At 61.2% G+C, this 12809-nt stretch overlaps 2 protein-coding genes and 1 non-coding gene across 3 annotated transcripts; all 3 read left to right on the top strand.

Moving 5' to 3' along the window:
* Positions 1–624: 624 nt before the first annotated feature.
* On the top strand, positions 625–4336 carry TMEM61 (transmembrane protein 61). Its single transcript, XM_075157029.1, has 2 exons — positions 625–1035; positions 3798–4336. Exons 1-2 carry the CDS (start codon positions 686–688, stop codon positions 4081–4083), a joined length of 636 nt encoding a protein of 211 aa, XP_075013130.1. The 5' UTR covers positions 625–685; the 3' UTR covers positions 4084–4336.
* Positions 4337–5687: 1351 nt separating this feature from the next.
* Positions 5688–8748, top strand: BSND (barttin CLCNK type accessory subunit beta). Its single transcript, XM_075157028.1, has 4 exons — positions 5688–5864; positions 6939–7018; positions 7413–7655; positions 8460–8748. Exons 1-4 carry the CDS (start codon positions 5688–5690, stop codon positions 8746–8748), a joined length of 789 nt encoding a protein of 262 aa, XP_075013129.1.
* Positions 8749–10950: 2202 nt separating this feature from the next.
* Positions 10951–11021, top strand: TRNAG-CCC (transfer RNA glycine (anticodon CCC)). Its single transcript has one exon. It is a non-coding gene; the product is annotated as a tRNA-Gly (tRNA).
* Positions 11022–12809: the final 1788 nt, after the last annotated feature.

Below are 12809 nucleotides of genomic sequence, written 5' to 3'. Positions count from 1 at the left end.
TCTCTGTGACTTTCAGAGATGGTACTTGGCCTTTTTCCCTGAGAAAGCAAGAGGCAGCGCAGCCCTGAATCTCCTGGGCTGTGGGCTTTCGAGCAGTGATGCCAGACACCTACTGTCGCCGCGGGACATACCTCCAGTTTCAGAGGAGAAAACATGTGCACTGGTAATTCGGAAACGATGACATCTTAAATTTATGTCCCTCTCCCTAACCTCTTCCATAAGCCTTGCTTTGATCAGAAACCCAGCTGGCGTTCCTCCGAGCTTGGGAGGAAGTCTGGAATAAAACCCAAAGACAAGAGCTACGCAAGTCCCTGGAGCCGCCCCCGTAGCTCCCCTGGCTGGGGTTTCCATCCTGCCTCCGTGGGAGCGCTGGGGCATTTCTTGAAAATGAGGATGTTTTGACGAGGCTGTTGGGATATTTATGGGTCCAAACTGGCGGCTGATTTTGCCCTGCGCAAGGGCTTCCCATCTGAGGTGGTGGAAATGCCCCTTCTGATGGTCAATAATAAGTAGCTGAAGAGTCTGCGGCCCCCAGAGAGCTCCTAGCTCAGTAGTTGTCTCTTCTGGTATGTCTTCTTCCATGACCTTGTCCCTCTCAAACCCGGTCCCTTTCTTGTCTTGCAGGACGTGGGCTCTCTCATGCCCTATCTCGCTCTTCTCCCCTCCTAAAACCTCCTTCTGAAGGATGGCAGCCGCCTCTTTCCGCTACGGCGTGACCATCACCGGGGCCGTGCTGCTGGTGACGGGGACGCTGTGCTTTGCCTGGTGGAGCGACGGGGAGGTGGGCACCCCGGCCAGCAGCGGGGCTCGCCTCCTGCCTCCCCGGGAAGCCGAGGCCGTTCCCAGCTCTTCCTCCAGCGCCTTGCTCCGCTCCGTCAGCTTCTTCTGCTGCGGCATCGGCGGCATCCTCCTCCTCTTCGGGCTCCTCTGGTCCGTGAAAGCCAACGCCAGGGTGGTCTCCCGCCGCTACCAGTACCATTTCCCCAGGGACCTCCAGTACTTCACCGCAGAGCCTCTGGAGAAGTGGAACTGCAGGTGGGTGCAGTGCTTGGGTGGGAAGAACTCGAGGGTGGGTTTGGCTGTCCCGGCACGGCCGTGTAACTAAACCTGCTCTCGGGCCTGCCTGCGGGCGAGCTCAGATGAGCAGTAACGCCGCCGCGCTGCCGGCCGCTGCTCAGACCCCGTTCTGTGCTCTCCTCCTACTCCCGGAGCAGAAGCTCTTGCTCATTAGTGTCAACCCCAGCCCCCGCACCCTCCCCTCCCTGCAGGCACCCTCCGTGCCCGCGCTGGCTGCTCCCACGGCCGGCTCAGCCGCAGATGGCTCTCCTTGCCCTGCGGGGCCATCACCGGCCGAGGCAGACATCTCCTCAGCAGAGCCACCGAGCAGAAGACCGCGTTGGTTTTCTGGCAGAGCGCCTGGATTTGGGGGTGGGGGGGGTCATCCAGACCTCCAGCTGTTGAAACCTTCCCCGGTGGCACGGGTCTGCAGTGCTCTGTAAGGATGACGGGGTTTGTGGCGTCTTTAATGGAAGCAAAATCTGTGTTAAAAGGGGGTTAAAAGAAAAAAAGAAGGAAAATAATCCTTGGATTGGCATTGAGATGGGAGTGGAGGTGGAGGGTCCCTCTACGAAGCCTGTTTTGGGGTATGGGAAGACCCCTCGCCCCCCCAAACCCCACCAAGGGTCCCCAGACTCTTCCTGTGTGAGCCTGAGATTCACTCCTACTTCTTCATTTAGAAGTTTTTTGATCAAAAGGGTTTTTTTTCCAGAGACTGCTGTGGAAGCCGAGCCAGCCGGCCCTTCCCAGTGCTGTTTTATGGGGTCACAGCAAAGATCTTGGCTCCAGCATAAATCGGGCTCTGGGGAAAAGCAGCACTAAAAGAAACTCTTAAGAACATAAAACCATAAAAATTCAGTCGGGGCGGGAGGCACGTTCCTGGTTCTCTGGGGGTTTCGGTGCCCATCTGACTATCTGGGGGTGAGATCATAAGCTGGTCTGGGCAGTCTGGGGGGGGTTTCCTCCTCCCATGGAGGGCTTTGCTGTGTCCCCCACAGGGAATGTCCCCTTCCCTGAGCTCCCGGCTCCCGTACCGGACGGGAAGGCATTGCCACAGCATTGCTCGTGCTGCAGCAGCTCCTGCAGCCCCAGCTGCGCTGGCATTTGCGCAACAAAGCCCTCCAAAGCAGAAAACGCTGCTCCGCAGAGGGTTGGCAGCGTGACACCCTGTGCTGGGTGAAACCGCCCTCTCCGCCTTTCCAAGGCAGCATCCCTCTTGCAAGCTGCGGCTCTTTGGCAAAAGCCACGGCGCGGATGCCCGGGGTGGTAGATCTGGGACAGGAGGCTGCTGAATTCGGGATGGAGGCATCCCTGCAAGAGCATCGCAGCTTTCCCTTTGGACCAACTGTGCCCCTCCAACGCCTGCAGCCTCCCCGAGCATGCCTCGCTGGGTTTTCACCTGCAAAAGCAAGCGGACGGTGGGTTGCTTTCAAAGCCTCCCCATCTTTGGCGCCGAAACATTTCGTAGGGTGCCGAGCGGGGCCGTGCGCAGGGCAGAGGTTGGGCGGAGGTTTTCCCTGTACGCAAGCCGCGTTTGCTCACCAAAGAGCTGTTGGAAGTGGCACCAGGCTTGGCCGGCGCACGGAGGGTTCCGGCGGGCACAAGGGTGGAGTGCAACCGCGTTGAACCGGGACGCCTGGCTCTCACCCGTGCCAAACCGCTCAGTTGGCTGCCGGCAGCCTCTGTGCTTCGGGGGTGACGTTGGGGTTAGGCAGATGATGAGGATGCTCTCCTGCCCGTGGGAAGCAGCGCGGTGCGGAAGGGGGGGCAGATGTCTCGAGAGCCAGCACTTCTGCTGCTTTGTGGCCAGCCACAGCGACAGTGTGGCTCTTAACGCCGGAGGTGGCAGCTCTTCGAGGCTGCCTTGCCAGGCTGCCCTTCCTCTTCTTGGGTGAGGGGTTAATAAACTCAGTGGGAACTGGGCAACGTTGCCTTGTTGCAAGGTCTGATGGATGGTGCCCTTCCTCCTGCACGGCTCCCCATCCTCCTGGTGCTGGGAAGTGGCTGACACCGTCTTCCCTTGACTCTGGGCATGCAAAACCTGCCCATGAGCCGTTCCCAGCACACACGTGTCCATCACGCTCAGGGATGCTCCAGCCGATAGGGTTGACGGGGCACTGGGATGCTCTGGTTGATGGGTGCTGGGATGCTCCTGTTGATGGGGCACTGGGATGGCTCTGGTTGATGGGTGCTGGGATGCTCCTGTTGATGGGGCACTGGGATGCTCTGGTTGATGGGTGCTGGGATGCTCTTGTTGATGGGGCACTGGGATGGCTCTGGTTGATGGGTGCTGGGATGCTCCTGTTGATGGGGCACTGGGATGCTCTGGTTGATGGGTGCTGGGATGCTCCTGTTGATGGGGCACTGGGATGCTCTGGTTGATGGGTGCTGGGATGCTCCTGTTGATGGGGCACTGGGATGGCTCTGGTTGATGGGTGCTGGGATGCTCCTGTTGATGGGGCACTGGGATGCTCTGGTTGATGGGTGCTGGGATGCTCCTGTTGATGGGGCACTGGGATGCTCTGGTTGATGGGTGCTGGGATGCTCCTGTTGATGGGGCACTGGGATGGCTCTGGTTGATGGGTGCTGGGATGCTCCTGTTGATGGGGCACTGGGATGGCTCTGGTTGATGGGGCTCAGGGATGCTCCAGTTGACAAGTGCTGGGGTGCTCCAGCTGTTGGGCACTGGGATGCTCCAGTTGACGGGGTGCGCTGCTGGGTTTCTTCTTTTTCCCTTGCAGCACCTGGGACACCAGCACCATCCCCACCTACGAAGAAGCCCTGACCTGCAGACCTGCTCACGGCGCCCCAGCCTACGTCCAGCCCCCGGGGAGGAAGGAGGAGCTCACGCCGCCCCTGTACCGCTACCTGGAGGAGGACGAGAGCTGGCAGGGCGGCCGCCGGCGCAGCTCCTCCGACAGCGCCTTGTTCCGTCCCAGCCCGTCCTGGCTGGAGACCCAGCACCCCGGGGAGCCGCAGGCAACGCCTCCCCCCAGCTACGAAAACATCAGCATCCGGGGTGTCTGAGCTGGTGGCGGCAGGCGGCCGGGACTCTGCGGGTGGCTGCCCGGTCCCTTGGCTTTAAACCAAGCCCCTTCCGTTGCTGGGGTGAGAGGAGGGTGGGCGAGGAGGAGGAAGGCAGCGGGGTCCGTCTGGCTTTCCGAGCGATCGATCCGGGGCTGTCAGGATTGTGGGTCCTGTGGGCGATGCGTTCGGAGCAGCGCAGGTAACTGGCATGTTTGAAAGCCTTCGTATTTTTAATAAAACCACTGCTGGTTGCAGATGCTTTGCATTCCCTGCTCTGACCAACCCGGGGGAGCTCCTATCAGGCCAGGGGCTGCCCACTCAAAGCAAGAGCTATATAATAAAAGCTGCAGCAAAGAACGAGGAATCTGGCCATAGAAAAACCAGCTCCGTGCTGCCCCGTTCGCTCCTCTGCCTTTTCAATGCCCCTTCCAGCCCTATCTCCATCCCTTCCACCTGGCTTTCCCCGCATACTGGCTCCCACCCCTCACTTCATTTGGTTTAGAGATGTTCAGTGGCTCCTGCGTGCGTTCAGGGCATCCAAGTGCACTTGGCATTTCAGGCAGTATCCTATAAAAAGACGCCCTGCGCGGCTCACCCCCCTCCCTGCCCGCCACGGACGGGTTTGCAGCCTTGCCCAGAGGAAACGTGAACTTCATCGGGGGCTGCTGCTGGTTGCTCCATCCCACCGAAATAACGGGCTGCCCCGGGCGCCCTGTGACCTGCAAGGCTGCAGAGCGGCTGTGGAGCCACAGCCAAATATAACGTATTATTTATAATATAGTATATTATTTTTCATAAGCCAGGTACACGCTTTCGCACATGGGCAGGCAAGCAAGGGAACAAACCGAAGGCTCATTAAAGCCGCTGTCTGGATGTGCAGTGGGACAGGGACACCTTTTAATACCCCTGCTCCATCTCAAACACAGGGCACACGGATGCTATGTCCTCATCCCCTGGATGGACCGACCCTGCTCCATCCTACCCTGGCTTTAGCCCCCCCTTCGCCCCCCGTTTGCTGCCCCACTGAGGCAGCCCCACCGGTGGTTCCCCAGCACCCAGCCGGAGCAAGGCGGGGGCTATTCCCAACCCACCGGCCTCCAAAAAGACCCCGGAGCTCTCCCTCCTCCCCTGCTGCAGCCCCGCAGCCCTTGAAAACATGCGGCACCCTGGCATCCCCCTTATTTTGGGGCTCTGCCAGCTCCAATTTACAGCCAAGTCCAACTCCAGCCCCCAGGGCTGGGAAAGTCCCGTCGGGACCAGCCGCTCTCCGGGTCCCCGTCTCTGCCGCCGTGCCCCCCTCTCCCTTCCCCAGGCGTGGGGACCGGCCGCGCGTGCCTGCAGGGAAGGTTACCCGGACACGTGCCGGGCGGCTTCACTGGAGTGTGAACGGCGGGTCGGTGTTTGCATTCATTACAAACCCATTAAAAACTGGTTGGCTCAGCCCTGGGCAGGAGCAGGCTCAACGTGCAGCTGATCCTCAGCCCCTGGCAGCCTCCGGAGAAAGAAACCACTCCTTGCCTTACCCCGGAGCTGCTCAACAGGCAGCAGCCGCAGGTAAACGGGCTTCCCGGCATCTCTCCACTCCCATCTCCCACCCGGCACCCATGGCCGAGGAGAAGACCTTTCGCTACGGGTTCATCATGCTGGGTTTCTTCCTGGTGATGACGGGAATGTTCATCATGAGCGTGGAAAAGCCCCAGATCTACATCACCTTCTGCGCCCTGGGCGTCCTGCTTGTAGCCGTGGGCATCATCTGGAGCATGTGCCAGTGCTACCCGAAGGTAGGGTCCGTCCCGCCGCCGCGCGCCTCGGGGGGCTCAAGGGCTCAGCCAGATTTGGGTGGCTTCAGCTCCTTGTCCCACTTTGTCACTGCGGACGTGTAGCCTCATGCTGTGCCTCAGTTTCCCCATCCACAGTGGCAGGTTCCGGAGTAAAGCCAGCTGGCTTTACTGGGGCAATCCGGAGGGGGAAGTGTTGGTTTGGGGGGGTCTCACCCTGCTACAGCTTCCCTGCAGGATGCAGCCCCGCTCCCTTGCCCCCCTGTGCCCTTGCACCTCCCCGAGCCCAAGGAAATCACCTCGTATTCATCTCTCCCGTGCAAATCCCCCCTAAACCAGCCCCTTCCTTGCGGGGATCGGGGGCTTGGCAGGCTCCCAGGACTTCGGAAGAAGGGGCTGTCACGGCCATGGTGGTCCGGAGGGGCCCGGTCCCCCCCAGCACAGCCCTCACCTGCCGGTCTCCTTGGCAGAGGGCACCGCCGGCACGGCGGGGCGGCCACGCGTCCCTGCCCCGGGAAACGGAGCTGGCAGAAAAGGCTTTTTTCCGAGGAGAGGGTGGCTGTGAGGCTGCTCTCAGTCCTGCAGGGCAGCCTGTCAACAGCTTGGCTGCACCCCGAAATGTGGGGTGATGCACGGGACCCCAGGTCCTGGGACCAGCTGGGACCCCCAGGACCGGCCGAGTCCCCTGGGACCGGGGTGAAGCTGACCCCAGCTCCCCCCAAAGCCGAGCTCAGCCCCGGCGAGGAGGGAGATGTGCTCGGGGCTCAAGGATGGGGCACCCTCGGTGTTGCCCCTGGCCACCGACCTCCCCATGGGTGCCGGGACCCCCCCTGGGCTCAGGGACATGCATGATCCCCCTGGGGACAAGGTGCTGAGAGCGAGGCAGCGCTGGGTTCATTCAACGCCTTATTGATTTCCCCCCAAAAAACCATCTCCAAGCAAAACATCCAAATGTGCTGGGAAAAGTCCGAAAACCCAGCCGGAGGGACACCCTGGACTTTTTACCACTAACGAGGGGCGAGGGTCCCCGTGATGCCCAGCGCAGCCCCCCAGGCTCTGCGTTTCTTTTCCCCCCAGATAACGTTCGTCCCCGTGGACCTCGAGGCCGAGCGGTTCCTGGACCACAAACCCATCGTGCTGCCGGAGAGGGACACCCGGTAGGTCCCAGCGGCCGTTTTCCTTTTGGCGGATGTTTTCATCTGTACACACGGTTATCTGCGTGTCCCCGGGGACAAGGGCAGCGTCTGAGCACACCGGCCCCGGGCACTGGGGACAACTACACCTATTGCAGCAAAAAATGACAAGCAGGGGCCCGGGCGGGGGAGGCAAGGGCTGGCTGAGCCCCCCGGGGCCGGAGCCGGAGCGATGCTGGAGGGTGCAAAGCATCCGGCTGCATTCCTGCGGGCATCCCCCCCGCAAGGACCCGCTGGCGTGGGCAGTGGTGGGGCCTCTGAAGCACCTGATGGAGTCCTGCGTGCGTGTCCCCGAGCATCTCCCGGCCCTGCGAGGGTCCAGGTCCCGCTCAGCACCCCGTTCCTCCTTCACCCGCAGCCTGATTGTACCCTGCCCCAACCAAGAGGCCACCAGCACCTACGAGAAAAGCCTGCCGTCCTACGAGCAGATCCAGAGGCAGGCGGTGGGCTCGGCCCCGCTCCCACCCATGGCCCAGCCCAGACCCCGCAGCTGCTCCCAGTCGGCGGTGCAGGCGAAAGCAGAGGTCCACCGGGAGCTGGGGGGTGCCGGAGACCCCCCCCCAGAGCCGGCGCCTTGGCTGGAAATGGCGGCAAGCAGCTGGTACGTGAGGCCCGCGGGGTTGGGGTGACAGCGGTGGGGTGCGGGGTGAAACAGGGAGGGGTCAGAGCCCCAGGGAGGAAGAGGAGGCAGAGGGGTCTTTGCTACTCGCACAGCACCAACCACCGGACCCCCTCAGCCCCGCTGGAGCCCGGACAGTGTCTGAGCCCATGGGGTCTCTCGGTACCAAGTCATTTACCAGGGTGAAATCAGGAGGAAATCTGGATTGCCTTTGGTTGTGATTTGCGTTTTGCTTTTATTTCACTTTATAAATATGAACAACGTCCCTCACCAGAATAAATCCCAAGTTCCTGGTCAGACTCTGATAGAAATGAGACGCTCAGCACGTGTCCCTCAAACCAGATGCCATGTGTGATGCCCATGCATTGCTCCAGGAGATCCCAAAAACGTTTTGCAGGCAATGGGGGTCACCTGCACGTGCAGCCTCGGGGCGTAGGACTCGGGCACCCGCTCTGCCAAAACGCAGCTACAGCTGGGACGGGGCGCTCTGCTTTCCCCCCGGGACGTGGGCACAGCGCGCGCGGGCAGCCGCTACTTTGTTCCATGGGAGGAGAAGGAACCTGGCGGGCGGGTTGTCCCCGTAAAGGCAGGCACTGGGGGCTGAGACAGGGCCCTCCAGGGGCACCCCAGCCACCCAGCAAGGGGACTGGTGATGCTGGGATGGCTGGCTGAGGAACGCTGAGCCCAGCAGCTGCCGACGCTGGGGGGAAATCCCAGCTCCAGCCCAGCTGTGTTCAGTGTAACCCCGGCCTGCCGCCCGCCCCTCAGCCCTCTCTGTTCCTGCAGCCCGCCCCGGCCGGCCCCGGGGGACGCGCCGCTGGCATGCCTCCTGGAGGACATGGACACGCCGTCGCTGGAGGGCTCCGTGCCCAGTAGCCCCGTGCCACGGGGCCGACCCCTCCCGCCATCTGCTGCCCACCCCAGCTGCACCCCGACCAACTCCCCGGCCGGGGGAGAGCACCCCAGTTCCCCCCGCAAAGGCACCGGGGAGGAGGATGACCTCTATTATGGGCTCCGAGAGGGGCTGGACGCTCTGCTCGAGGATAGCGACTGCCTTTTTGAGCCTGAAAACTGATTTCCCGGCTTGGCGTGGACCCAACTCATGGGAGCGGATGCGGACATCGCAGCCTGGAAGAGACGGGCTGGGGCTGCCCCCCGAAAGCGCAGCGCCTGCACCGTGGAGGAGCCCCCAGGCTCCTCTGCCTGTCCCCCGTGCCGTGCTGCGCCCCTCGTGCCCACCCAGCCGCACGGGAGGCTGCCATCCTGCAAAACCCAAGGGGAGCATCACCATCTCCTGACCCCCAAATTTCCGCAGCAGAGGGGACAGTCAGCAGCAAGACCCCCCTTCCTGGGGCGCTTTAGGTGGGCACAGATAAGCGCGAATGCCGGGCTGGGCAGGATCCGGGCTAAATAATGTCCTTAGGAAGGGAAAAGTTTAGCTTTGCTGCTTGAAACAGGACCAGCGTTTAGGTAGGCAAAGATGTATTCACCCCAGGTAGGCTTTACAGGGCAGAGATGTCCACAAAACCTTTTTCCCACTTACCAAAGCCGCCCTGGAATTAAAATTAGATCCTGAGACTCCGGCAGCAGGCAGCCTTCATGTCTCCAGCTTGGGAGAGGGGTGATGGGGGGGACAGACTGTGCTGTCCCCCATCTCCTGCACGAGGACCAGCTTCCAGCGCCCGCAGGGGCTGAGGGAGGAGGACTCGGCTGAGCCGAAAGCCCGGTGACGGCTGTGGCTTTCTGAGGGCCGTGGTGGCTTTGGGCAACGTTTTTTCTCTCCGCGAGGTCACCGTCCCCAAACTCCCTCTGAATAATAAGCGTTTGTTTCAAATCACGTTGATGGAGCTAAGCCTGGTTCATCACCACGACAGGGGCAACGCAGCAGCTTTCTGCAGCCTGTTTGCAACATGCAGAGACGGCAGCGCCAGCGGGAGCTGCAACCTCCGCCTGCCCTCCGGCTACTCAGGGCCACGGGGATCTGCGTGGCTGAGCCTCCCCGGGGCAGCTGGGTTCGGATCAAAGCATCAGCGGACCCAACAGTATGGGGATACTGAGAGTCCCTCGCCCTGTTTTGGGAAAGCTGGGCTGGATGCTGGCTGTGCCCGGCATGGCCCCAGGAGGCTTGGGAGCACGTATCTGCTGGCAGAGCGGCTCTTCAGCAAATTTGTGTGGGTTGACAAGCCCAAAAGTGGGGAGAAAGCTGTCCTCTGGCGCCCGAGGGGGGTGGAGCATGGGAGCCCTGGAAGCGATGCTCTCCCCGTGCTCCCCTGCTGCCCAGGGAATGCTTTGCTGGTACAATCCAAGGTGGTGCAAGAAATGGCTCTACCTGGGGGCTTCATGCCCCTGTGACGCCCTTCCTGGTGTCATTGCCCCCCTTGCTCACCTTCGCGTCACCGCAGCAGTAAGGGGAAAAGGGCAGGCAGCGCCCCGTGCACTCGGGGTGTTTATGGCCAACGGTGCCGTCAGGAGGGTGGGGAACGAAGACGCCGGTGTTTGCTAAATATTGCCAGCAGGATTGCGAGCGGCTGTCCGAGAGGAAGCATTACCCAACTGTTTACACTTGCTCGACTCCTGCCTGTCCTTCCCGGCGGGGGGGGAGCGGGGTGGCTGCAGGGACGTCGTTCGGATGGGGCCACGTCTCGCTGGGCTCCGGAGGGTGCCCGGGACAGGACGTGGCTCTGTGTATTCAGTTTAGGACTCTTGTAAAGACCTGACAGCTTTTGGCCATCCCATGTCCCAGAATTCACTACCACTTTTGGCAAAAGAAACTTAATTTTCAAAAGCTTTTTCCTTGGAGAAAGGAAAGGGCTGAGAGGGGGGGCTGAGATGAGGGGCTGGAGCCTCTCCTCCCACCCAGAACCCTTTAGGCAGCTGGATTTGGGTCCCCGCATCCCTCGGGAAGCATCCTTGCTGTGCCCACAGGCGGGAGGACCCCGGGCACAAGAGGCTGCCAGAGCCAAAGGCGTCAGCCCCCCCACGCCGGCTGAGGTTAAACATTGTGGGAAACGGGACATTCCTGCATGCAATTAAGAGCTCCGCAAAGCCCAAGGCCCCACTCTGCTCTCGGGGGGGTGCAGCACCCAGCCGAGGAACCCGCAGGAACCCCACGTCTGTGGGACGCCCACATCTCGGCCACACGCGGCTGGGACCATCCCCACCGCAGGGAGGTGGTCGGGGGGAGGAGGAGCGGGGTCGCGCTGCTGCCCACGCAGCCCACGCGGGAGGGTGTCGCGCTGCCTGGCCTTGGCGGCGCGCGGGGCAGGCCCGCACCAGCGCACCAGTGGTGTAGTGGTATCATGCAAGATTCCCATTCTTGCGACCCGGGTTCGATTCCCGGCTGGTGCAGGACGAAGCTCAGTGCAGCTGTAGCGTGTCTATGGGCTTTAAAGAATCAAGTCACGCTCAGCTACCCTAAAAAAAAGGGATAAAAGTGCATATTTTTTTTTCCCTGCCCCCAGGCCTGCTGCTGATGCAGGCACAGCAGGATGCCCAGCATCACCCAGCACTGCCCCAGAGCTCCGCGGCTCCCCCAGGGTTGGAGGGCAGCAAGAGATTTAGGTGCCCTTTCCTCCTTGTTGGGGTCTTCTCTGTTGCCTTTTCCGCTCTCTCCTTCCTCCCCCCCAAAAAAGACCCCCCCCTTTACACAGCCGGAGGGTACCGCTGCTTGCAGCAGCAGCAGGAATTGCTGCTAGAAGCTCCCCTGTGTGCCAGGATGGGAAATGGATCTCTTCTCAGAAAGGCGCAAGTTTTTGGCTATTTCTGAATATTTTTTCATGAAAAAAGAAATCTTTCAGCAGATATCCGCTCCTTCCAGAGAGCTCTGGGGCCGGGCGTCTCTCACTCCCTGCACAGGCGTTGGGGCCGGGTGTTCATGCCAAGACCTCTCTGGGGTTGCCCAGCATGTGGGGGTGCGTGTGGGGCTGGGGGAGCCTTCGCCACCCCCTCCTCTGTGGGGTCTCCCCATCTTTCCCTCCGACACGGTTTGTCCCCCATGCAAAAAGGAAGCAAGTGACTCTGCAGGGAGAGGGAGACTGTCCCCCTTGAAACGGGGACCACCAGTGCTTGGCTAAGGTGTCCCAAAGCATCAGCTCCGTGTTGCAGGAGGACTTAGTGGAGCCTGATTAAACTGAGCCTAAAATCAGGAGCGAGACTCGTCCCCGTGAGGAGCCTGGTGGATGCCGGACCCTGGGGATGTCAGCTCACTGCAGCAGAGAGTGGGAGGCAAGTGGGGTCCAGCACCCCCCCAGTTACCCAAACCAGAGTGCAGACACCCACTCGAGGTCTCATTAAAAATAGAATATATAAATCCATATAAAACATATACATCCATATAAACATATACATCCATATAAACCATATACATCACTATAAAACATACACATCCATATAAAACACATACATCCATATAAAACACACAAGCTCTGAGGAGCTTATAAATAGCCAGTAAAAAAAAAATAAATCCCTGTTTCCCTCAAAAGCAAGGAGCAGGGAAGGGGTTTGCCGAAGGTCACCGGGGATGTCGGGCCGGCGTGGGAGCCTGGCGCTGCGGCAGGGGAGCGATGGAAGGTAGCGGTGAGAGCCACAGGAAAGCACCAACCGTATCCCGGAAAAATAATATTTGCGATGTGTGACGACTCTGTAAAAAATGCCTAAAGAGGATTAGAGGCTTTCATGGAAATCTATCTCTGAAGTAAGCCAGTAAGAGGCACATAAAAGCCTTCCGCCCTTTCTGAAAATAGTTCTTGAGCGCCTGCGTTTTGCCAGCCAGAGCTCCCGGGGCCATGCACTCGGGGGGGAATTTCGAGCTCGCTGGTGAGCGGAGCCCGGTGCGGGCATCCAGCTCCCCTCCTCTCGCCGCTTCCCCGCGCGGCTGCCCACCCACGGCTCCGCGCCCCCGCCGCCGCCCCTTCCCGGCCGCGGCCCCGTTAATGGTTAACCCGCCCGGGTGGGCCGATGGGGCCGGCGGCGGTGGCGTGATCCCCGCCCCCGCGAAGCCGCGGCCGCGGGAGCGCTCCGGCTCCTGGGCTCCGCGGGTCCGCTCCGGCTCCGGGGCTCCGCGGGTGCGCTCCGGCTCCGGGGCTCCGCGGGTGCGCTCCGGCTCCTCCGCGGGCGCGCAGCAGCTCCGCCGTCCCG

This window comes from Calonectris borealis, chromosome 8 (assembly GCF_964195595.1).
Source record: "Calonectris borealis chromosome 8, bCalBor7.hap1.2, whole genome shotgun sequence".
Taxonomy (NCBI): domain Eukaryota; kingdom Metazoa; phylum Chordata; class Aves; order Procellariiformes; family Procellariidae; genus Calonectris; species Calonectris borealis.
Note: the sequence above shows the minus strand (reverse complement) of the source record. Positions and strands in the feature narration are given on the sequence as shown.